We start from the raw sequence: 25340 nt of genomic DNA, 5'->3' as shown, positions 1-25340 counted from the left end.
GACAAATTAGGTTTTCCATCCTCATTCACATCCTTCTCCAAGCCACAGGCTTCACCTGTGGGCAGGTGAAGCTCTCCCAGGGCCCACAGCCTTTCAGTGCAGGGCTGGAGCCCCATTGGGGATCCACTGGGTGTGCTGGTGGGACTCAGGGCTGCCCTGCAGTGGGAGAGGCAGCACACAGCTCTGGGCTCTCTGCCCTTCAGCCACCCTCTTGCAGTGGTGGATCTGCATCCATGAGCTCTCCTGCAGCCTGGTGAGAGGCAGTGATATTAGACTAAAGGTAGGGAGGATGCTGATCTCCTAAGTTACCTTCTAGAACCCATCTCTAACACCTTTTAGCCACCTAAAACATCTACTGTCCACAGCAAGAGACAGGATGCCCTGGAGGCCCATCCTGCTCCATCTTTGGAGACGTGTCCAGGGCAGATAGGCTGAGCTGCCCTAGAGGTATTTTCTCCACTCTCTGCTAAAGGAGCCCAGAGCCAAGTGCGACCGGGGTGACATTTGCATCACTCGACAGTCAGTCTCTGCAGCACTGAACTGGAGCACAACAGGTATCTCAGCTCCCTTTGTAGTCACCAAAGGCCCTCTGGAGGTAAAATTCACCCAGCCTGCTTCCAACTGCTTCAAGACAAGATGAACTGCACCCTCAGTTCCCCTGGCTGTGCAGATTAAATCTCCATTAAGTATGAAAAGAACAGAGCAAGACCTCTGGGGCTTTTACCTGTCTGCATTTAGTGATACAGTTCCCACCCCTGGTGACTGAAGCTTGTTGAGATAAGGATTTACATCAGTGAAGCATTAGCCAGGGTAAGTGAGGTCCCCATGGCTGGAACAAGGAGAAAGATCAGCAAAATGGGCTTCTGGGTGAAGAAATTTATCTGCCCCACAGAGATGTCCCTGCTTGGATGAGATCTGTGCTGTCACCCAAAGTGGCAGATGCCAGCTCCCAGGACAGAGTGCGTGTTTAGTCCCACCTAAAGCCACGCTGCAGCTCTCAGCCCTGCCATGCAGTGACACAGTGAGTCAGACCATCTCTGGCTTTAGCTTGACCAAACTGACCTACTGCTGCACCAACCCAACACACCTCACTGGTGCCAGCCCAAGGGAGATGCCATTTGTCAGGACTACCATGACATTTGCAGGAGAAGTAACTTTGTGAGTGGCCTGGTCCCCCAACCTGACATCCCTATGTTTCACACACATGACATTTAATGCAAAGCAGAGCAGAAAACCTTCCTTTTCAGTGCTGAACAGAATGACTTTGTGCTCAGCTACAGTTTAGCTGTGATCTCCAGTTGTATTGCCCTCTCCATTACTCTGTTCATTCCATTCCTTACAATGAAGAAATTATGATAAAATTATAATTTTTCATGCTATTTATTCTTGGTTGCCTGTCAGGTGTGATAACTGTAGAGGAGGTTATTCTTTATGTTGCACATCGTAAACAGACTGGGACATCTTAATCTGACTCCAGCAGCAGCAGCTCTATCTCTACCAATCTTCTTTCCCCATCTCAAGAGCTGGCAGCCACTGAAAAGGAGACCCTCAGTGCTGCTATTTCCACTTTAGCACTTCTAAACACACTCCTGCAAGGTTCTTTCCAAGGATATTGCCTTAGCATTAGCCCTGAGAAGGAAGTTTTATCTCCAAACTATCTGTCCCCTGCTCGATCCATACATCCCCTTCCCCTTCCTTGTGACCATGCAGTGGCTCATTCAGCTGAACACTAACCTGACAAAGTTTGGTCCCAGATGAGTGGAAAAACTACAAGGCTGGGATCTTGGGGGGCTACAAAGCTGACCCATGCACCCATACAATGTGCCAAGGTGCCAGGTGATGGGAGAGGACCAGCACCACCCTGAGGTGGATCTCCAGAGTTAGACCTCGCTCACACGAGCAGAAAGGGAAAGGAGTCCTGCAGGTGTAGCTTGTATCAGCTTGCCAGGCCAAAATCAGTGTGAAAGAATGTACCCATGAGTACAGCTCCAAGGGTTCACTTTGGGGCCTCTGCTGCTCAGAGCATCGCCCTGGCCCAAGCCCCAGCCAGATGTTGCCACACACCAAAGGATTTGGTGGAGTCAGTCCATGAGAGGAGCAGCCTAGAGGACTTCTGCTCCATCCTGGCGGTGCACTGTACACACAGCCACAGGAAGGACACCCTGGGCTCTCCAGGTAACCATGCAGAGGAGACAATCCACCCCTTCTGTGAGCACCCACCAGCCACCCTTCTGCTGCAGAAACTTGCTGGGGACCTTCTCCTCTTCCCATGGTTTCCTCTGGGAAGCAAAGCTGGAGAGATGGCCAAACAAAAGCAGGAAATCCAGGAGCCTGGGAAGGGCATGGTTTGCACCCACTGCTCAGTTTGGGTGCCTTCAGAGACCACAGGTCAAAACCCATGTTCTGCAAGCAGAAGTCTTGTACAGATATCTCCTTTCTGCAGGAGGCAGGAAGGGACAGTCACCCCTAGTGGTCCCCATCTCCTCTTGGGTGACATCTAAGCAGTGTCAGAGATGTGCCAGTGTGCACCAGGACGTGGCATGAGGGTGATGGTCCCCAGCTGGATCCTAACACAAGGGGCTTAGTGTGGGAGATGCTGCCCCGGGCTGGTCTCTGCCGCCCACTCGCAGAGCATCTCCCGGTACCCCACCGCACAGCTTCTCCTCTCAATGCCTTTGCTCCGCAGAGAGATCAAAAGGCATCCAACCCACTGATCGCTGGGTTTTGTGTCGAAAGGCTCCCTGATTACCTCACCATTAGCTGCGCCCATTAAACAAAATCCTAAAGGTTTTACACAAAGCTGAGGTTTCAGATGAGAGGGCGAAGGAATGACTCAGTGCCTTTAAACGCCAAAGTCTTCTCCTCCGTCCTGTTTGTACAGCACCTAGCACGAGGGGTCCAGGTGCATGCCTAGGGCTCTGAAACACCGCCACAATTAACTAATAAGTGTAATAGCAGCTGTACTCCCACCAGCACGGTTTCGTTTTATTATTCAAATATTCAGTTGCGCTGGGTAGCACCTCTCGGAGATGAAGTTTAATTCAGTGAGGTGGAAAATGTCCCCCCACTGCCCCTGGCAGCCACTGTTGCAGCAGAGGTACAGCCACAGGAGCAGCCCTGGTGCTGGGCAAAGCAAGGATGGGGCAGAAGAGAGCAGCCCCAGGGTCCTGCAGCCCCCGGAGTGCCGGGGCAGAGCTGGGTGAGGGGGTTTTCAGCTGATATAAGAAGCTTATCAGGCCGATCCGGGTGGTGAGATCCCCCTTGGGACTCGTCCGACTGAGACCCCTGGCTGTAGGTATCTCTCCAGCTGGCAGCATCTGGGGACATTGGTCACAGCAGTATCACCTGGAGTGGGATGCAGGTGAAGGGGAGCAGGGAGGGGCACCAAAACTGTCTTCTCCTCCCTTTCCACCTGGAGAGTCAGCAACAAACACCGATTTTCAACCCTAAAAAAAGAGCCGATACAAAACAAAGCAGAGCAGTGGTTTGGCAGCGTGGCCTGAGGTTTGTGCTGGTGATCGCTGAGTCACAGTCGGGCACCAACCCCGATGGGAAGGCAACCTCCAGCAGGACAGGTCTGCCTGGGGACCCTGTGAGCTCCCTGCCCTGCTCCCGACGGGAGCATCCCGTGCGAGCCCACGGCTGGTGGGGCTCTGGAAGCGCTTTGCCCTGAGCCTGGAGCTTCCCCTGGTCCCGGCACGGCTCAGAGCCGGGGGGAACCAGCAGCTCCTATGGCAGAAGAAATAGTGCCATCTGCTGACATTCCCGTTCCGTTCCTCGAAAGCCAGGGGTGCTTATCTCCCCCCGGGATCGGCCTTTGGGGTCGTGCCAGAATGAGAAACACCCGCACGGGGCCGTGCTGGAGGGGCATCCCCGCAGGTGAGCCCTGGGATGTGCGGGCACCTGAGACCCCCCCAGACATCCAGGGTGGCCCTGTGGTTACTGGGAATGCAGACCCCAAGAACTCCGGGAGAAGAGCTGGAGGGGAAGGTGCTGGTCACAGCCACCCAGCAGGGTTTAATTAACCCCTTCACAGCAATTAATGAACGCAGTGAAACCCCTCCAAGAGGCTGCTCTTCAAGGGACGTCCCCCATCCCATGCAATTCCTTAGTACAGCTTCCTCCACCCTAACCTGTGGTCCTACCACCTGTGATTCTTTGGGGTGCTGGAGTTACTGGGACTCCCAGAGGAATTACTGGAAAACAGCCCTTGGCTGGTATGGTGAGAGCTCAGATTTCTTTTTTTTTTTCATGAACCCTCCCAAAATCACAAAAGCCTCAGCTCCCATACAGGTCCCTGGGAGGTAACTGCATGCATTTAGCATGATGGCCCCTGCTTAAGTTCCAGACCAGATATAAGGAAGAGATTTCTTTTACACGGAGAGTGGTGAGGCACTGGCACAGGCTGCCCAGAGAGGTGGTGGATGTCCCATCCATGTGAATATTCAGGTCAGGTTGGGCAGAGTCTGAGCACCCTGGTCTAGCTGAAGATGCAGGAGAGTTTGGGCCAGATGACCTTGAAAGGTCCTTTCCAACCTGGACTATTCTCTGGTTCTATGATACATTTATATACATTCTGTGGACTGGATCTATGTTACACCAGGACAAGAGATGTCACTTGTCTCAGGCACTGGCAAGGCAAAGGTCACTGCTCATGTCCAAAACTGATGGGAGAAACTCTTCCCTGGGAGCGCCTTTTCCCACACAGCGAGACACGAGGCGCCAGGCGGGAAGAACCCTGTGACAGGGAGATGGTCCCACCCTGCCACCTCCCCAGGGACAGGTGAGCTGCAGGGGACCAGGCTGAAGTGAGAACCTGGTGGAGCTCAGACTGGGAATGGCCCGTGGAAAGTAAAGCTGCTGATTTGCTGATTTTCCAAGCTGACCTACCAATGGCAAAACCATCAAAGCAAGAGACACATTCCTGAGGTCTGACCCAGCATGGCAAAGTCAAGGAAAGATTCCCACTGAACTCAACAGCCACTGGACTGCGGCCACAACACTTACGTATAGCCAAGACTTATTTATTATTTTTCCCCCATGGTTTTAATCAAGACTTCATCCCACTAGGACTCTGTCTCATCTTGCAACAAGGAAGTCAAATTTATCCTACAGAATCATTTTAAGACAATAGATAACCAAATATATACAGTTAGACATATTACCGTGTAGGTATAAATATAAAAAGCACGTATATATTTTATATACGTACAAATAACCTCTTAAACTAGAGGCCAGCATAAAAAACAGAGTAAACACTGTAATAATTTCAATTATGCAACATATTCTGCCTAACATATTTATTTTTAATGGCAGTCATTTTAATAGCTCTAAGGCCCTGAATTAGTCCAATATGTTCTTAACTATGTTCACTTTAAATACAAATGTTAATGACTTTTCCAGAGGGTCCAGTGCCCTGGATGAGCTTGCTACACAGCAGTATATTCTCCTTAGCGTGTTTACTTTTAATAACAGGTTTAATGATGCACTTGGGGCCTTAATAACCATGTTTAGTCACAAAGAGAAAAACCAGCTACAAAATACTTTCTCTAAAAACTAGGCTACAGGGGATTGCCGCTCTGTTTCAAAGCCACACCAGCCATCCTTTAATGTGCCTCTATGTGTTTTGGCTCTGCCTGCATCCAGGCTGGGGAGCCTGGCCATGGAGGAGCAGCCCTGATCAATTTTTGAGCCTGGTTTTGGGGTGACTTGGGGACCCTGCGCAGCAGCTGAGCTGTTCAGGGTAAAGGACCAAAGGTGGCCTCACCTCCTCCCACCCCCGGTGCTCAGTGGTGGGTTTGGGGAGACAGAGGGCAAATTTCAAAGGAAGGTGTTCCCGGGCTCCAGCAGAGGCATCCTGGGGCTCTCACCGACGCTGCTGGCACAGACGTGCCAAAGGGAACGCGTTTGAAAAATCACACCCACCACCCATTAAAAAAAAAAAAATACAACAAAGCACCAAAAAGCACCACCAACAACTACAAAACCCCACCTCCTACATTTAGCTTTATGAGAGCTAGAAATACCACCATTAAGAGGCAGGCAGGTGACAGCTGCTCTCTCCTTTCCTGCCCAGATCAAGCTGTGGACCTGCAGCCCCACTCGTGTCAGCCCTCCCAGCTGGGGCTGGGGGCTCACCCCCAGGGCACATCCATCCCAGCAGAGAGCCATTCCAGCTCCCCAAAAGAGATTCACCCGGTGGAGTGGCTGGCAGGGCTTCTCTCCCGGCTATGTCCAGACCTGTCCAAGCCCAGGGCTGTGTCCGGACCTGTGAAATCTTGCATGGCCGGGGGATGCTCAGAGCTGCCTCCATGACCTGCGGGCACAGGAGCAGCCTAACCCATCCCTCTCCATTCCGACTGAAAGGTCACCCCCCACAGGGTGTCACAGCTGTCCCCAGTGTGCAGCAGGTCCCCTACAGCGTGTGCTGGCAGGGCTGGAGATACCCCAGGGGCAGCACACTTCTCTCTCCATGCAGAAGCATTCTGGGGCATGCATCTTGCACCAAAAAAAACCCCTTATGGTTTGTCCTAAATATAACCATGGCAGACTTTGCCAGGCTTCAGCTCCACTTGCATGAAAAACACTTGCAAGGCTTGAACCAGCTCTGGTTTGTCTACCTTCTGCCCCAGGGCCTGACTGAAAAGGGAGGGTGGAATCCAATAGCATGTTGTGCATAAAAAGATTATGCCAAAGATAACCTTATTGCTAATAATAACCCTGGAATCTATCCTGTGAATAGGCCCTATTGAATGCTTGAACACAGGCATTCCTCGGTTAGGTTTTTCTGCCTACAAATATTTCACTTGGGTCTTTAAATACTAATCACAGAATTCAGACGAGGGGTTTTTTATCTTCAAAGTGCTGCAGAAAAAAAAAATTAAAATTAATTCATTAATCAAGTATAATTAAAGGGTATAAAAGATGCCTTTTTCCAGAGCAGGGAGCCAACCAGCGCAGCGTGAAGCCATCGTGGGGACTCCAAGCATCTTTCCCACCGCAAACGTGATTTTCCCGGAGCGGCGCCCGGGCAGTAGCTGTGCTTGTTCCCAGCAGCTCTGCTCAAGCTGTCTTCCTGACATGTGTTAGGCTGTATGTCTGCCACGCAGGAAATAGGGTTTGAAGCTCACAGCCAGGAGCAAAAGCTGAGATTGAAGCTTTAATGAAGCTGGGATTGAGTGGCTAGGGTGGTTCAGTGAAGCAGTAAATGCAAACACATTATCACCTGAGAACTTGCTCCAATTTCACACCAATTAACTAGGAATGAGAGAGGAGGGCTGGGGCTGGCTGCAGAGATGGTTGATAATCCTGTGAATGGGCAGAAATGGCTCGAACGAAAACGCGCTTGTGCCAAAACGAGTTTGTTAGATAACGCCAGTCCCGGTAATTTTGTCTTTGGGAGAGAGCATGTCATTACTGGAGCTGCTTTTATTAGCAAATATTAAAAACATTTGCCGAAATACAGTTGCCCGTGAGGGAAGCAGGGGTGGATAAAGTAATAAAGCAATAGCTGATTATTTTATTCCTCTGCCAATGCGTCACATCACAGGGCAAGGGAAGGGAAAAAGGGAGAGGGAGAAGTGGGATGGGATGTGAAGGATTATTGGGGCAAAGTCAGCAGCTCATGGAGGGGAATATCCCATCCTCGAGGAGCCCCTCAGGATGCTCATTCTGGATTTCAGGTGGGTTTGACTTCTAATCCACTGCCAACAGATGTAGGTCTGAACAGGTCCCCAAAATTCACCTTGGCAGCAGCGACGGGGCCCATCCCCGTCCCCTCCACCCAGGAGCCAGTTCATCTTCACAGCATTTTAATATTTGAGTTGTTCCAAAATTTTCCCTGCCGTGATTATTTCCATTTTAGGAGTTCAGGTGGAAGAAAGGCAGCACTTTAGGGGAAGTGCTGTTAAATGGATTTCCATGGATTGAATGCTAAAACAAATCCCATCCTCGGTGTGCCAGGCCCCACATCACCCCTCCAGTCACTGCAGGTTTCAATATCTGGGGAGCAACCAGCCAGATCCTCCAGATCCACACCAGCCATGAGCCATCCTGCAACCAGGAGGCTGCACTGGAGCAAACTCTTGGATGTAAATGAAATATTGTTTTTGTTTTAAAAAGCATCAGTGATAAGGAGTTACTGCAAGTACAAAGGCAAGAACCCCCTGCTGGGTTTTGTGGTGACACAAGGGCCTGGAGAAGATCTCAGGAGAAATCCTGTGTTGTGTGGTGACCCCTGGGGAAGGTCTGTGCCCCAAGAGGGGTTCCTCAGTGCTGCCCCAGCTCTTCTGTGGCAAGGCAGCTTCCAAGAAAGTTGTGTGATTCCTGAGAGCTGCCTGCCCTGCCCTCCAGCAGGAAGCTCTAACAAAATAATTGCAAGAAAGGTGCAAACAGAGGAAAAGCAGTGACTGCAAACCTCTCACTCAATATTGAATTACTCCAGGCTACAGGAGGGGCAGAGATAGCTCCCTTTAAAATCAGGAAAGTGTTTTCCCCGGTGATGAAGGCTGGATAGCCAACAAGGGACCAGGACAAACCATAATATAGTAAAAAACCCAAGTATGGTCCACCCCATTAAGAGCCAAGGAGAGTGCTGGGGCTGGCTGCTGCTCCTCATCTCTAAGCAAGGTGGGCCCTGGATGCTCCTTACCCCACTCTGAGCCTGATTTTCAGCATCCAGCTCACTTCAGGTCCTCATTCCCTTCTGAACAGATGTGGGAAGGAGGAAAAAGCTGCAGCTTAAATAAGCAAGGGTCAGTAACTGCCGAGCCAGGTGCATGAGTATTCTTTCCCCAGGGCAGGTAGAGTGGGGGGCAGGGGGACACCTTGTTCCAGCTGTTCCAGCCATGGGAAGTGGAGATCTGTGGCCTTCCCTGCTTCTGGCATGCAAACCACTCTCCAAAGCAGGAAAAACACTTCCAAGTGGCAGATATCCCATTCCATACACAACGGTGCTCCCGAGCCCCGGTGCAAATCCACAGGGCTCTTCCTGTCCGCGCTCTCCAGCCTGTAATTATCTTAAAGGCAACAATTAAAACTATTGAAACACATGTGATGGGTTTAGGGAGCATAGCTTGGCTAATCCCCACAAGCATCCCGGAGGAGCGGAAGGAAGCAGGAGTTCCCAGGGTGCTGGTGCTTTGCCGGGCAGGTAGGGACCAAGAGGAGCTGCAGGGCATCAAGCTCAGGGTGAGGAGGAGGAGGTGGCAGCAGCTGGTCCCCAGGCTCTGGGAGTCCCCCAGGCGGCAGTGACCAGGCTGGGGGAGCTGCAGGAGGGTCCCCCTGCTCCTCACCTCGACCCTTCCCCGGGTCACACAGAAAGTCAGTGGCAGAAAGACCCCATACTCAAAACCTGCTGTTTAAGCTCTGATTGCCAACTTCAATACCAAAATATTTCATCTACCTTTTTCCATGTCAGTCCAGGACTTAGCACAGTGAGTCCTGTTCCATTCCCTATGTCAGATACCAAAATAAAGTCATGTTCAGACACAGCTCCTTCTCCCTTTCCTACTTCTTTTACTGCAGCATCATGCTGCTGATTCATTTAATGAGAAAAAGTTCTGCAAATACCTGTGATGCTCTGCTTGAGGGGTCCCAAGGCAAGAGCAATGAGATAAATAGTGAGGAATTGCACAAAATATCACTGACCTGTGCTCATCATTTTTTAATTTATTTGTTTTTCAGGAATCATTAGTTTCACTATTTTTCTCTAAGCATCACCCTCCTGGAGCCACATTATATTTGACTTTCTGCTCTGCTTTCTTTAAGAATTGGTTTCTAACCTGCCCTAAAAGTGCTGAACCAGCTTTGGGAGCCTGAAAATGCAGGGAACTACAGAGCAAAAAAGAGAACACAAACTCTTTGTTCTCAGTATCTCGTGATCTTAAAGTGCTCGGGGTGATCTCAGGGGTGTCAGGGCAAGGACAGAGCCACACAGGGCAGCTGCTCCCTAGTCTTTTCCAGCCCTCTTGCTCTGCTTTTCATCTTCCCATAACACCTTTTTTATGATATGGTGTTGTAAATATTCCTAGAATGTGCAAAATTTCTACATTTCCTGCTTTTTCCCAAAATTGAAACACAATTTTTACCATTTGGGCTAAAAGTGAGTAATTTTGCTTAGGTAAAAAACACCTTCTTTAAGGCTCTTCTTTTTTTTTTTTTTTTTTTTCCAGTTTCTGCTCAAAAGAAGCTCGTGTTTGCTGAAAAGAAAAAAAAAAAATCTTTTGATTCAATTCAAACAAATTCAAACTCCTTTTTAATTAATTATTTAATTTCTGAATGCTTACCTTTTTTTTTTCCTGCTTTTTCCATCCCATTTCTCCCCCACTCTCATTTTTAAAATGCAAATAATTGAGGAAAAAAATCCCTTCTGAGCCACTTCTGTTGATGCTGCCACCAACAGCCCCAAAGATGCTCCCAGCCCCATGCTCCCCTCACCAGGGACGGAGTTTGCAGTGTCCCAGACCCCTTCTTGTGTTCCCAACTCCCTGTGGATACCTGTCCAGCTGCATCAAAATCACAAGACAGACACAGATATAGGGCTGAGGGAGACAGAAAAACCCATAGCAAATCCAGCCTCGGGTTGATAGGACCCCAAAAGGGCTGTAGCTGTTTTATGAACTGTGTGAGGAGTTATCAAGGCAGAACAACATCACCCTGGGTGACCAAGGTGCTGCACTGCCCCAAATCAAGGATCCCCTCACAGGCAATGTGTCTGTCTTATATCCTCTGTGTATTTTTTACACAAATTATACACATCTCAGGTTATAAATTACTCAAATGCATAATTAAATGTTTCCATTCACAAAAAAAAAAAAAAATTATCTGCAGCTGTTGAACACAGAAACCTTTCTTTCATGGGCCATCTCTAACCAAGGCATCCTCTGAGTGAGCTGCATCTTCCCCCACCACTCTCATAAGCTGCACAGCAGACAGCCATTGTCTTTCCATGTATTTATTGATTAACAGCAGCATTTTAGAGAAGTGAAGCCCAGTTGCCTTTAAGGGCAGAAAAAATTTGGGCTTAGGTGTCATTCAGTGTTGTGGGCAAATGGGAAACTTTATATGGTGGTTGCTTTGCATCGTGTGAGTGTCTGACATTTTATTTGCATTTCTAGAGGGCTTTAGTCTATTTGAAGCTGGGAAAGGGAGAGGGCAGCAGGGCTGGGGAGAGCTCCAGCCTCCCTAAGCAGCACACCCTAAATTGGGAGAATAATAATGACCTGAGCAGCACAGGGATGGGCATTTACAGCAGAGCCTGGTTTTTCACAGCAAGAGTGAAAAGAAACTGGGGAAAGAAAGAAACAAGTGAGAGGGATGGAATCCTATCTCCAGCTACTCAGATCAAAATGTTCATAAGGCAACAAGTTTCTTCTGGGCATGGTGAATGCATCAGGAGGATGTTCAGCAGCCTGTGTAGCCCAGAGATCAAACAAAGTGATCTCCTCTGCATTTTAAATGTAGGAAGCTGAAAGATCTTAAGGGCAAATAAACTTACTTTGATTGCAGGGCTGAGATCTTGGAAGTCACATTCCTTTAATTTCCTTGGGCTGGTTGCCTTCCCTGTCAAGGACATGCACAGGATAGTGAGTTTTCAATGGAAACTGGTTTTGCCTCATTTTCCACTTCTCTCCTGTTACAAGGAAAGAAGTGCAAAGCTCCAAAGGCCTACCTGCCTCTTCCTATGCAGACAGAAAGGGCTGGGTGTCTGTTTTTAATTACAGCCTGAAAGAACTGCATTTAAAAGACAACAGAAAACTATTTAATTAATACTTATCATTAGCACACATAGGAATGCCTAGCAGCAAATTGCAACAACAAAGCAATTCCTTTTTACTTTTTTTTTCCTTGCACTTTGGATAAATTAAAAAGAAAAAAAAAAAAAGAGTAAACAAATGATTTGCACCACGTTTGGGATGACATTTTTCAGAGTGAAAGTAGTAGGATAGCAGGTGTCACCCTAGGAGAGCAGAGATGTCTGAGCAGCCTCCTCCATCTCCAGTTTTTCAGTCTCCAGCTCTCTTGGCCAAGAAGCTTATCTTCATCCATCCATCTATCTATCCTTCTATCTCAGCATTTACACCGGGCTCATCCCCATGTCTGAGCGCCTACTTGTCTTCATACCTGTCCATAAATTACATGGGGCCTCCAGGGCATTATAAATAATAATTCAGCTCCCAAACCTTCAGAACACTGTTTTAAAGCATTGGCTTATAATTCACCACGTTGTGGGCTCCTCCCAGCTCATAAATGGAGTAGAAGGACGTGACAGCCCAGGCAGTGGAGTAATTGTCCAAAGATCAATTCATTGTGTAGCCACGAGCTGGAAGATGGGGATGGACATTGTGACAAAGCACAGGGGAAGGCTGGACTGCTCTGCTCATGGGAAAGAGACTCCTCACCCACAGCTCCTTCAGGATTTTATATTCCTTACAATTTTATCTCAGGCAGAGCAGCAGTCATCCCATGTCCTCCTTTAGCTAATAGATCTCTTAATGGCACTCCTGATGATTGGAGTGTTGAACCACAGCACGGCTCTGCTGGCACATGGAGTCCCCATGGGGCACGGAGGCAGATGGCTTAGAGGGTAGACCCCACCTGTAGTCCAACACATCCCAAACCACATGAGGACAGGCGCCCCAATCCCTTGTTGGACACCAACTACAAATGAGTTTGGCTCAGGACAGCAAGTTGCTTTGGTACATGTGAGTTATTGAGTAGAAACTCCAGCTGAGCTATGACCCTATTCCTCTATCTCAACACACTGCATCTCCATCCCAATAGATTACTTTCTCCTTGAGGTAGGAGTTGGGAACATGTCCCAGCCATGTCCCTCAGTGGGGAATACAGTGTCCCCATGGAGTATGGTCACCATTTGGTGGGCATCACTCTCTCCTGGATAACATGTGAGACAGGCTTGGGGTCAGGGACCTGAAACTGGAATTTATGCTGGAGAAAAGCAAGAGCAGTTGATATATGAGATCAATTATTTGACAAGCCTGTCCTGGATTTGTGATCAGCTCTGGAAGGTGCAGGACTAAAATACCATTAACCCGGGGAATATGTGAAGTTGCCAGAGCCTGCAGCCACCCATTAATGTTGGGTGAGGAGGTACCATTTTTTGTGTGACTTTCCTCCCTCCATTTTCCATCTTTCTATCAAACCAGGCTGACCTTCCCTCTCAGTCAGAGACCCAAGGATGAGCAGGCAGAGCCCCAAGCACCAGTTCTGGGGACAGAGTAGGAGCTCCCAGTGTGAGAGTGGCCACTGATGCCATGGTCCCTGAGCAGCTGGTGGGACAAAGCACACCCATGGGGCCAGGTTCATTCCCACATCCCAGGCACCGGGCTGGCACACATGGCTGTGCATTGCCCTTTGTGGGATCACAGCCCCCTGCAAGGCAAGCCTGTCTTGCTCCCTCTGCCTTGGCTCCAGGCATGGAACAGGCTTTTCCTGCTGTTCTTCTGCTCCAGAGATCTCTGAGAGGGTTTCATAGTGTCCTGCCCTGAAAAAAGACAGATTTGGGCTGGGGGAGATGTAGCATCCTCACCCCATAAAGGGTACCCTCAGGGATGGCTGAGTATTAAACTCCTTTTCACCCTGCAATGAGGCTGGACCCTTTACTCATCCTACTGCTTGAGGGCACTGGGATGGGAGCACGGAATGTATTCGTCACGCTTTCTGCTTGCAAAACACACCAGGATTTTGGCAGGCTGCAAGTCCAGCCCCACTCATCCCATCCTTCACAGTGCTCCCAAGTGAGCGGTTGGGGTACTGCCAGCCAGGTTTGCAACCGGTCACTTGGGTGCAGAACTGGTTGTAATTTCAGGCCTCTCTCCTCTCACAGGGTGTCTTGAGATATGATTAAGGGCTAAATTGCAACTGAGCCTGGCTGAGAACAGCAAGATTTGGGGAGGCAGCTGTTAAGGGCAGCGGGGTCCAATGAGCATAACAACTGCATCAGTGAAAGGGGAAGCTGATCATGGGGTCAAAAGGAATAGGGAAGCTTCTTATTGCCACCCCCAGAGATGTCCTGCACTACCCCCAGTGCAAAGCCATGCTTTGGGGAAAGATTATTGGTGAGGATGAAGGTGCTGCTTAAATGAGAGGTATTTTGCTGGTTTGGCTCTTAAAGAAGGGTAAATGATGGCCTCATGAAACATCATTCCTGGACCCCACCTCCCAGCTGCTCAATCCATGCAAGTAGAGCTGTTAGCATCAAAAACATCCAAGTGCTGTGGGTTTTACATCATTCTCAGCTAAGCTGTTTCCCTCATCCCTGTTAATTGAGATGGGGCAGCCTCAGCCCCCACCCTGGAAGAGGCACAGGTCCCTCCTCTCCTGCAGGGTTTCGGTGGGATGGAAGGAGGTGGCACAGAGCCAGCTGTGCTGGAGGGAGCCAAGGAGAAGGCTGCCTGGATGCCAGCGAGGCAGTTAGCAGCCCAGGCCAAGCTTCCCACTCTTCCCGCACATTCTGCAACATCCCAAGCTGAATCACTTCACTGAATTTACTTTTACCCTGTTAAATGCCACTAAACCTTCAAATTAATCCTCCCATTACAGGACTTCCTTTGATGTCAAAGGGGAATTTTTTTTTTTTGATGGCAAAGGGGGATTTTTCCCCCCTGGTATAATTATTCCTATTTTTCTTCCCTTTTTTAGGCACAAGAGATTCCTGCCAGATGCATGACTTGTGGAGGCAGCTCCCACACATGGTATTTATGTATTTATATGTATATGATGAGAACGTGGCATTGAAAGACCTGAAGTTTCAGGCAGAAGATAAAGGGAATTTCCCATTTCCTACTTGTTACAGTGGAAGTTGCCTGGGAAGAGTCTGAAGCAGAACTAGGACCAAAAACTGTGAGATACAGTACTGGAAAGCAGCTCTTTAATGTAAACGTGTCCAGGGAAAACATCTGCTATTTAAAACTATCTCAGAGCAAGTCTCAATGCCTGGGAACAATCCCTGTCACTGCTTAAATTACAGAGATGGGTAAAGTGGATCCACTCCACTCTTGTATGTGTTTCTTATTGAGCATCTTGGGTGCTATTGGGATTGCTGGGTGGAACATCCCAGCACAGAGCCACAATCACTGGATAATGCTCAAGAGGCAGGCAGCTGTGGGTAGTGCTATGACAGCTTTCTGTAACAGCCAGCAATGATGAAACAGCCAGGTTTGCTCAGAGTTTCAATCAGTTTTCATGATTTATTAGGAAAAAGGGATACAATTGCATTGCTCTTTACTGAAATGAAATTGTCCATATAATTGAACTCTTTACTGAAAGTCTTATGAGATAGTCCAATTACACAGGGAAGTGAATTCTTGCTAATACATCATTGCATGGAGACTCCCAGCATAAGACAGGACTTTTCTGGGAGTGGAGAAGGAGCCCTGGGAGGCATTGTCCAGCTGTGCTCAGTAGTCAGGTCTGTGTGACTACCTGCCCTAGGGTGCAGACTGACCCACCTGTGCCTCCCACTGCTGTGCCACAGCTTCAATCCGGCCCCGGAGCACGCGTGCCCAGTCCTGTCCCCGCTCCAGGGGAGTGGACCTGGTCTCCATTGCTGTCAGGGCAGAGATTTCAGGGGGGATCTGGGGAGCCAGGCCAGCTCGGAGAAGGGCATCCTGAAATTTGGCTGCAGAGGCTGGAGCCAAGCAACAGCGGGGCATGCTGGAAAGGAAAGACAAGCAAAGAAAGTTTATGGTGTAAGCAAGCTGGGGCTGGAGATGCTGCAGGAGCAAGGGGATAGTGATGGTGCAGGCCCTAATGCTCCTGACCATGGCTCTCCCTACCTGTGTGGCTGTGAGTAGTGGTAGTGAGCAGCCACGGCAGAGTGGGGGCACAGCAGGTACTGGTTCTCCTCCCAGCAGCGCCGCATGGCTCCCACAATGTCCTGGTCAGAGGCTGAGCATGATCCCAGGGTCTCGGAGAGCTGTGGGGAAACAGGGAAGTTCACACAGGGCTCCACCACCCAATGTGTGCCCAGCTGGCTTTGTGCTACAGGCACTCAGCAAAGCAGGTGGAAGTAGAGAGGCTGGAGGATGGGTTCCCCCAGAGACTGAAGGAAAAGGGGTTGCTGCTGCAGCTTGGGGATGAGGCACTGCTGGAATAAACCACAGGGATGGAGTGTGGGCAAGGGGTTTCCATCCACAGGTGCTATGAACACGGGTGAGCAGGAGCCAGGGCTCAGCTCCTCACCTCTGCACTGCTATTTCCACACTCTGAGGGACTTTCGAGGACTTGTAAAATCCACCTCAGTGTAACAGCTCTTCTTGTTTTTAATAATAAAATTGTTTAGCATTTATCTTTCTGCAGCACAAGCAGGAGCAGGCACTGGGCAAAGGCTGCTCTGTGAGGGAGAGCACACTGGAAATTGGACAGGAAAAGGCAGAATTTTGTCTCTGGCCCTCTCACAACTCAAATCTTTGTTTTTCTCTTGTATCTCTCTCTGCTTTGTGTCTGTGCTCCCCTTTGCTGTAACAGCAAGGCTGAATTGCACCAAACTCAGCAGACCCACTCCCAAACACTCAATTTGTGCCAGCATCCACTGTAAAATGCCTCAGTGCATGGCCAAGGATTGGCCAATTACATATGCTACCTAAATAACTGCAGATAATTTTTAATTTACTTTCATGAAGAAGAAAGAGCATTCTTAAAAAAAAAAAAAACAAAAAAACAAAAACAAAAACAAAAGGGGGTTTTCAGTATCTCCATGCACACACATTGATATAAAACTTCTGTTCCGGACTCATGCTTAAATTTTCAGTTGTATACTCTCCACTCTGATTTTTTAATTCTGAAAATGAATAAGAAATACCTGGTACACACACAAACACAGGCACAGTGTTGTATGGATGAGGAACTGACCTTTCTGTGCAAATCCTCTGGCAGCTTCAGCCTTTTTGAGATGTTGAATTGCTCCATCAGAGTTTTTATCAGGAGGCTGTCAGAGCCTGAGAGCAGCCAGAGGATCCTCTCCACATTGTAAGGCTCCTGGGATAACAAGGCAAGAGGTGAGGAAATTTAAACGGCGGGGGGAGGCATCCTTGTGGATTCTCTGATGTCTCATTAGGGCTGAGGTCCTACCACTGTTTTTCTTGGTGGAAGCCAGGGTGGGCTTTTTGTCTTCCCTTTGCTCACCTACATCCCAGGACAAGCCTTTGGGAACACAATGTCTTTTGAACCTCTGACCTGTCAGAGCAGTCTGACAGTGACCATCAGATTAAAACAGAAAATGAAGGGATGGCTGATGAATCAACAGCTTGACCACATCTGTACCATCACTGTGAGGAGCCCAGGCTAATAACACACTGTGTATTGGAGAACCAGACATATCCAGCTGTTTACTCAGTGTTGCAGATGCTGCTGTGAGTCACCCAGCTCCTGCGTGACTTAATGAGACACCCAGCTCGCTGCAGGGCTGCCTGATAATCTCCATGAATTTATAGGGCACATATAGGGCCTGACTGGCCTATATGGCTGTGTAGCAATCAGCATTGCAACACTGCAGCAGAACTCTGTGCAAGACCATACAGGAGGGTCCCAAACCAACTTCTCTGCCTTGTCTCATTCCTGCACATTTACAAGCACCAAGAAATATTCATCCAGGTGGTTTGGCTGACATACCTTGTAGGGACAGACAGGACAAGGGCACCAAATTACAGAGTCCTCATCTCACCTCCTGGGCTCAAGTGCTGGGTTTGGACAAATTCTTCATAATTTTTAGCAGCTGACAGTACCTGTGAACTTTTGTCACTCCATTGTGTCCTACCTTGTCGAGTCATCAGGACTTACTCAGCCTTTTGTGTCCTTATCTGGGTGTCTTATGGGCTCAGTGCTGTTCTTCATCTTCCCACCATCATTTCCCAGAGCCTCCAGCCTCTAATCTTCAGTCTAGTCTGGGTGTATCCTGCCCTTTGCTCTAGGCTGTCCCCTGTTTTAGGCTGTCCTGAGAAGATACAGGTCAGTGTGCCTGGACTTCCATGACCTGCTCCTGGATGTGCCTCCAACACTGTGCTCCTGACACCCTTTCTCCTGTCCTTCTTTCTGCTGCTCCCACATCCTTCCCACATTCTTCCCACATTTTCCCTTCACCCTCCATTCCCACCAGCCTTATGGTTTCCATTACAGAACACTATGTTGACACCAGTAAGTTGAACTGGGCCAGGGTACTGGTGAAGTACCAGCCTCACCATCTAAGGCTTTTGCTTCTGTCCCACATCACCAGAGGTCTCCAGGAGAATGTTGGGGCCCAGTTTGGAGGCCAGGTCATGCTGGGGACAAAATTTTTGGAGTGTGGATATGAGCTCTGTGGCTCTTTCTGACCTCAGGGACAGAGAAAAGCCCCTGCCTGGCTGCAGAGACACAGTGTCTGCTGGGATTGTCCTGGGATTGCTCCTTGCAAGGCTCATCCACACCAGACTTTCTGCTTCACCTTCAACTCTTCACGCAGCATGTAACAGGAAAGTTTTCTCTGCCTTATCTTAGTCTGTAGAAGCAGCAACCTAAGGAGGCTATGCACTCTCCACCTTTGAAGGTTTCCAATACCCAAATGGACAAAGCCCTGAGCAATCCCACCTGACCTCAAGGGTGAACCTGCTTTAAACAAGTCCCAAACAGAGACCTCCTAAATTCCCCTCCAGAACAAGTGCTCTCTTTAGCTACAGAAATATTTGCATGGATGCTTCAGATGTGAGCGAACAGTGACACCCCACGCAGACAAGCAGAGAAATGTGCAGAGGGATTCACTCATCTAGCTCCTCAGGAATCTCAGGAAATCCCCTCACCTGACTCTGCCCCCAAGATCCCAAAGTCTGGCACTTGCTGACCAGTGCTACTGAAGGGAGATGGGCTGAGAGAGAAGCCCAGTTACCCCTGGAGCTCTGAGAAGCCCCACAAGTTGCTGGCTCAGGAGGAAAGCCAAGCTGCAGAGCACAGCCTGCTGAAAGGGACATGGTGACTGCAAAGCATGACAGTCCCTCCAGACTCCTAGGTCCTTCCAGTGTGTTTGAACAGCTTTTGGAAAATCCAGGTAGCTTAAGGCCACAGAGATACAACACCAAGGGTTTCCCACTTTGATCACTTGTTTGGAAGCAGATCCAATCCCTGGGGATCCCAGGGTGGGAATGAAAAGGGAGGTAAGTGCTTCCAGGTGTTTGGTTTCTGTACCTCCATGACTTTTCTTTCCAAGGCCTTTCCCTGCCTGCTGGGACTTGTTTTGCTCTGAGCAAGCTGCAGGCAGCCATGAACAAGGCATTTCTTCTGGACTTCTCTACCTCCTTCCTAGTCTCTCATCTTGCTCTTTGTGGAGCTTTTCAGAAGCATCAACAAAACCCTTGTGACATGACGGCATTTTTACTTCTTTAGTTATCACATGTTGTAGAAATGTCCCTGTCTTGCTAAGCTTGCACAGAATGATCCCCAGAAACCCAGAACTCAACAACGAAGATCAGAAAGTCAGACCCTGAAAAGTGAGGGAGAAGGAGTTTGATCTATCTCAGCTGAGCAGTCTGTAGCATAAATGGTCAATATTAGTCACACCTCCTAATGCATCATTGAGTGGCACAATTTGACAGGCAGAACAGAGTACAAGATTAAAAAAAGAAAAAACAGCAATATTTTCTATTTTTGCATTTTGTCCAGTTCACTACATACCTGGATATCCATGGCTGATGCTAACGTAGCCTTCACATTCTCTGCCAGTGAGAAATCTCCATGTTGAACAGTCCTATGAATGATGTCATTGCTGTTCACCACAGTAACAAGTCTAATTGGCAGACCCATTTTCTGGGCAATACAGCCAGCTAGGGAAAAAAAGGGAAAAAAATGCATGAGTGCTTGATGAAGAAATATTTGAAGAAGATTTAGCAAAGAAATCATCGTACAAATTGATTGAGCATCCAGTTCAGAAGCAGGCACAAATGGTATTCCCTAGTGGACTCAGATATCTGACTTCACTGATTTGGTAGAACACAGATTATAAAATCCAGGGATGCAACACTCCACATGCCATTGAACACAGACCCTTGCTCATCTCCACTTTTGCTGGTGGATAGGCAGGGGACAGAGAGTTCAGGCAGCTGACAGGCAAGCAGGAGAGATGAAGATTTTGGGCTTTTGCCTCTCTGATGGCAGCCTGGAAGAGCAGTGAATATATAAAATCCTTTACTGCTTTCATAAGACAGTTCTACACCTATTTTGGGACTGAGGGAATCAAGGACTCTCATTTAGAAGGCCAGATTATGCAATTAAGAGTGGTTGTCCTGACCATGCATTACCATGCAAACCAGAGAGGACCAGGCAGGACTCCACACCTCTGTTAATGTCTCACTTAACAAATCAGAGCCACAGCATTTTCCCTCTTTTCTGCATCAAACGCATTCTGTCCTCTCCTAATGTGCCCATCCTCAAGATAGTTACAGTCATCATCAAAGAGTGGTTTGGGTTTTTCTGCACCTTGCAAATCATCAGTGACACCTAAATTGAGTAATAACCATACATGAGTAATAAAATATAAGTGGTTCTGAAGAAATCCTACCAGAGAGTGGGTGTTTTAATAAATAGTAATACCCAGTATCTGCAAAGTGCTTTTGGTCCATAGATCAGAGCATTCTCTCTCTCTTATCTAACCCATCTCTTTTTCCCTTTACCCGTGATATTTCCTCCTCCTCCCGTTGGCACAACAATTTCCACCATTGGCAGCTGGGTGGTATCCAGGGATGGGGTGCACTGAAAGTAAGCATAGAAGTAGTGGGCAATCTGCACCATAATCCTGGACCAATTGACAGAATTCAAGCTCATCAGGTTGTATTTTCCAGCAAAATCGACATCAGCAAACAGTTCCTTGATCGGCTCATCGATTTCATCGCTGTTCCCATGAGCTGTCAAAAGGAGAAAGGAAAGATTAGATCTGCCAGCAGCAGTGCATCAGGCATGAGGTATTTCTGCTCAGAAGTAGGGTTGGTCTCAAGCCCTGGGGTTTGCTGTGGCCAGGAGGTGCCCATCTGCCCTGGAGGGTGTGTGAACAGGGCCTGAGTGGCACCCCGTGGATGTCAGGTGGTTTCTGCAGACACAGCACTCTGGGCTCTTGCTTCTACCAAATATAAATTTGCCAGAAAGGCAAATGCTGCATCCCCTTGTGAGATGCCAAGGTGAGACCAGGCTGAGCAGAGGAGTCCATGGGAACTCAAGCAGCCCAAGCACCCAGTGGTGATGCCAACCCACGGGGACGGCACAGTGGTAGGAGGTGGATCACCCATGAAGGCAAGAGGACAGAGGGAAGGGGTGGCTCCAAATCCTTTTAGTGACAAAAAGTGGTGCTAAATTTAGTTCAGCCAAACACCAACCACCTTCAGGGTGGCAGCTCTGATCTACAGCCAGGAGAAAAAAGAAGCCTTAAACTGCTTGGTTGTCAAACTGAGGATGTTGTCTCCTGTTAGCCAGATGTCTCGGCATGGTTAGAGCAACGACCCAGCTGGCTGCAGCTGCTAAAGCTGCACATCCCACTGAGTGGCCCCCTCAGACTTTTAGGGTCAAGGTTTTGGCATAGCAGAGCCATAAAGTGGACAGTCCAAACAGCAGTGCCAACCAGCAAAGACGTGGACGTTGTCTTCAATGACAGTGGTCATCTGAAGTTCCTGTATCTGGGTGCAGAACCCCTTGGGCAGCAGAACAAAGATGTCCACGTTCTTCTGCCCTCTCACGCTCTCGATGGCCGAGCTCCCCGTGTCCCCTGAAGTCCCTGTTTCAAAGTGAGGAAGCACCAAGAAAAGCAAAAAATTGCTGTGTCAATCAAACCTCCATCACTGCACTTTAAGAAAAAGATGCAGAGATGCTCCATGAGATGTTTTTGGCCAGAGCAGCCACTCTGGCATTGCCTGGAGATTATGAGGCAATACTATCCTGGGGCATCTTTGGGGAGGGCTGTAGGATGATGGCTCTCAAGGTAAAGGCCTGCCCAAGAACCTTACCTCCAAGGAGTCATACTCACCCACCAGAATATTGACATGCTTCTGCTTTTTCTCCAAGAAATACTGTAAAAACTGTCCTGTGCAGGACAAGGACAGGTCCTTAAATGCATACGTGACACCATGCCAGAGCTCCAAAATGTTCAGCCCATCTTTCAGCCTGGACATATGCACAACATTCTTGTGTCTGAATCTGCTGAAGGCCCTGTCAATCAGCTCTAGAGGGAAAATGATTAAATAGCTTGTTAAATGAAAGGAGTGTTTTTCTGACCCGTGGCTTCCTGCATCTGTGCTCTTTGTGCTCCTGGGCACCTTTCTGCACAACCAAAGGCTCTGTGCAGTGACAGATACCCCAAAAGTTATTTGTGGTTATTAGGAATGAACCAGCCCAGCTTCATGCTGTTTGATACCTCTGTGCTAAGTAATCCCAGAGGGCATGTCATACAATCAGAAAACTATATTAAAACATAAAATACAGGAAACCCGAGTTTTATACCAGTGTGCTGTTGAGAAAGAGGTTGCAGCTGCCCTCTGGTGGAAAAGATAGCTTATAAGTGTTAAAAAAATTTAAAAACATGTCAAGGCAAGCAGAAACAGCAGAAAGTCGCAGAGGGAGCCCCGGCAGTGAGCAGGGCCACAACATCAGCTTGTTGCTTTCACCAGAACCCCTATTTTTACACAGGGGACACCTTTTCCACTAGTGCCAGCAAGGTGACAGAGGAGAGCAGGCTACAGAAAGGAACAGGCAATGTGCAGCAGGCTACAGAAAGGAACAGGCAATGTGCAGCAGGCTCCTTCTCTTGGGGGCTGTGAAGAGGATGGGGGAAAGGCAGGCAGAAGCATCCAGACCCCCTGAATCCTTGTCCACGTCCCCACGAGCAGCTCCCCACTCAGCTCACCATTGAGCGCGTTCCGTGGGACCAGCTTGGCCGGGATGAAGAGCGAGCAGAGCTCCTTCACCAGCCCAGGGTAGGAGAGGCTGCTCCACCTTTGCAGGGTGTCCCTGTGCAGCGAGGGGATGTGCTGGGGCATGAAGAGGCCGCCATCGGGGGCATAGCCAGAGAAAAGGGCACCCTCGAAGTCCACGGCCCTCGTGCCTCCCCGTGTGCTGACATACTCCATGGCTGCTGAGGAGGCACCGCAATCACTGCCAGCGACCCAAAGCACCCCCACACCAGGAACAGCCCCTCATCCCAAAAGAACTCCCTCCAAAACTTCCCCTGTGGGCAGAGAGAACTCCCCAGGGAACAAACCACCTCCTCCCACAGGAGGCTGGAGCAGCCACGGTCAGTCCAGGGCACTCGGCATTTTGCAGGAGGGTGGAAAGGCTGCCTGGGATTTGTGCCAAGGTTGGAGCCTCCTTGTCCGGCTTTCCCTCCACCCTGCCCGGGGAGACACTTCCCCCCTAAGGAAAAGCCCTGACGGCGCAGAAGTCGCTGCAGAAGGACGTCATGAGCCTTTGTGGGTTGTTTGCAAAAGCTGGAGCTTTAAATTAAAAAAAAAAAAAAAAAAAAAAAAAAAAAAAGATCACTGCGTTTTCAGAGGAGGCTGATTTGTTCAAAAGGGTTAAACTAAGGACAGGATTTGACGCAGCGTAGGAAGGGCTGAGCTAAACCCTCCGGACGGGCGCAAATCGCGGCGGCGCTGCTGGGACCGGCCGTGTCTGCCCCTGACCCTCTGCGCCCCTCGGCTGTGCCCGCCTCAGGCCCTGCGCCAGCGCTGCCGCCCCTCAGCACAGCAGGGAAGTGCCCGAAGAAGCTGCGGTCACCGCTTCCAGCCCGGCTACCCTTTGCCCTTGTGCTCACGGCAAACGTGTCCCCAGTGCCACCCGCCGGTGTTCCCGGTGCCACCCGCCGGTGTTCCCGGTGCCGCGGCGCAGCCGGCAGAGACGGCCGGCAGCAAGCCCGGGATGGGAATATGCTGGAGAGACGGAGCTCAGCTGCTTCTGCTGGTGCCAGGAGTCGGGACAAGGGGCGGCAGGTGCGAGCTGCAGCTAGGGGGAAATCTGGTTAAATATTAGGAGACAGCTTTTAGCATGAGTGTGATCAGGCACAGGGCATGGAGACCTTGTGGTCTCTTGTATAACTCTGGAGACATTCCGACTTCGAGTGGCGAAACGTGGAGACACCTGATTAAATTAGATATTGAAGCTGCTTAAAGAAGGGTTTGGGTCAGGAAACGCCAGAAATCCCTTGCAAGCACAATCAGTCTGGAACTCAGCTCTGCTCAGCCTCCCAACAGCCCTGGCACATCAACGGGGAAACTGAGGCACAGGGGAGAGAGAAGACATGGGAGAGCTTGTGCAAAAAAAAAAATCTAGTTCTTTACAGGGAAGAGGTGTGCATTCCTTAGCTGCTTTTCATTTTAATATAATCAGCATTTTTTGAAGGGCAAAGTCAGCACAGGACCGGTGGCTGCACAAACCCAGGACACAGCTCAGTGCTGAAGAAAGCAAAAGGACTTCAGCCCAGGCAGGCAGGAGCAGAGGTACAAAGGATGGCTGATAAGAGCATGCTATGAGCCACGGAGACCACATCTGCAGCAAAGGACATGCTACCTGCCAAAGCACTGGAGTCTGACACTAAATATATTGCCTCTCTTTATTCTTATGGTTCTAACGGGAGCAATGAGAAAAACATCTGGTGGAGAGTGGTCCAGTGGAGAGTGCCCTGGGCAGTGGTGTGGAAAATTACTTTTCTACACCCAGCATCCCAAAAGACTCTTTCTGCAGGGCCTGTAGGTAGAGACAGTAGGTAAATTTCAGGCTCTGGACAGAGCTGCTTGTGATGGTGTTGCTGAAGGTTGAACAGGGCAGCTATAGCAGAGCAGGAAGCAAACAAAAGCGTTTTAATAATACATCTGAGCTCAAACAGTGGGCCAGAGCAGAACACACCTCTAGGAAATCAGCTAGGAAGGGAGCTATTTATCTATAATTATATAAATTATATCACCAACCAGCCTGCATCTCCCCACCATCTCTGTGCTCAGTGTTCCTCATGACATTGCAGAGATGAAGCTTGAGCCACCCAAACCTGCTGTGGCCCTGCAGTCCTCCCTGTACCTGTAGTCACCAGATCCTCTTGGCACACTGGCATGCAGTGGGGTGGTCACCCTGTAAAGGAGGCTTGTCCCCATTCCAGCTGTGGATCCAGGTCTTTTCAGAAGGCTCTGGATAAAACAGCAAGTCTGGACCTTGTTCTTCAGGGACTGGTCAGGCTTAAATCGATGGCGAAACCTCCCCATCACCATCCCAGGAGTCACTGGAAGCTCCCAGTGATGTTTCACTTAGATGCTGAGAGGAGTGGCTGGTCTCTCCAAAACAGAGTCTCAGCTCCTCAACATGCTCCAGTGATAGCTGACACAAAAAAC

The 25340-nt window shown here is 49.3% G+C and overlaps 1 protein-coding gene across 6 annotated transcripts; it reads right to left on the bottom strand.

Moving 5' to 3' along the window:
* Positions 1 to 9664: 9664 nt before the first annotated feature.
* Positions 9665 to 23939, bottom strand: THNSL2 (threonine synthase like 2). 6 transcript variants are annotated; one of them, XM_041403104.1, is made up of 11 exons: positions 23758 to 23939; positions 22871 to 23098; positions 21995 to 22189; positions 21593 to 21745; positions 20655 to 20885; positions 19660 to 19808; positions 16873 to 16998; positions 15798 to 15937; positions 15471 to 15675; positions 11498 to 11562; positions 9665 to 10199 (listed from the first exon to the last, which is right to left on the bottom strand). In XM_041403104.1, the coding sequence occupies exons 2-10, from the start codon at positions 23091 to 23093 to the stop codon at positions 11536 to 11538; spliced, it is 1449 nt and encodes a 482-aa protein (XP_041259038.1). In that variant the 5' UTR covers positions 23094 to 23098; positions 23758 to 23939; the 3' UTR covers positions 9665 to 10199; positions 11498 to 11535. The 6 variants fall into 6 exon arrangements, with proteins under 6 accessions (XP_041259038.1, XP_041259036.1, XP_041259037.1 ...); XM_041403102.1 differs by having other exon boundaries at positions 23777 to 23939; XM_041403103.1 differs by having other exon boundaries at positions 22871 to 23095; positions 23777 to 23939.
* Positions 23940 to 25340: the final 1401 nt, after the last annotated feature.

This window comes from Onychostruthus taczanowskii, unplaced genomic scaffold, assembly GCF_017590055.1.
Source record: "Onychostruthus taczanowskii isolate IOZ18803 unplaced genomic scaffold, ASM1759005v1 scaffold2, whole genome shotgun sequence".
Taxonomy (NCBI): Eukaryota; Metazoa; Chordata; class Aves; order Passeriformes; family Passeridae; genus Onychostruthus; species Onychostruthus taczanowskii.
This window is presented reverse-complemented; position numbering and strand designations above follow the sequence as displayed.

Coding starts and splice junctions, on each gene's coding strand:
- THNSL2 (XM_041403104.1), bottom strand. CDS start 23,093: ATGGAGTATGTCAGCACACGGGGAGGCACGAGGGCCGTGGACTTCGAG. Junction 22,190..22,870: donor CCCACGGAACGCGCTCAATG/GTGAGCTGAGTG, acceptor TTTTCCCTCTAG/AGCTGATTGACAGGGCCTTC. Junction 11,563..15,470: donor CACAGCAGTGGGAGGCACAG/GTGGGTCAGTCT, acceptor TGTCCTTGACAG/GGAAGGCAACCAGCCCAAGG.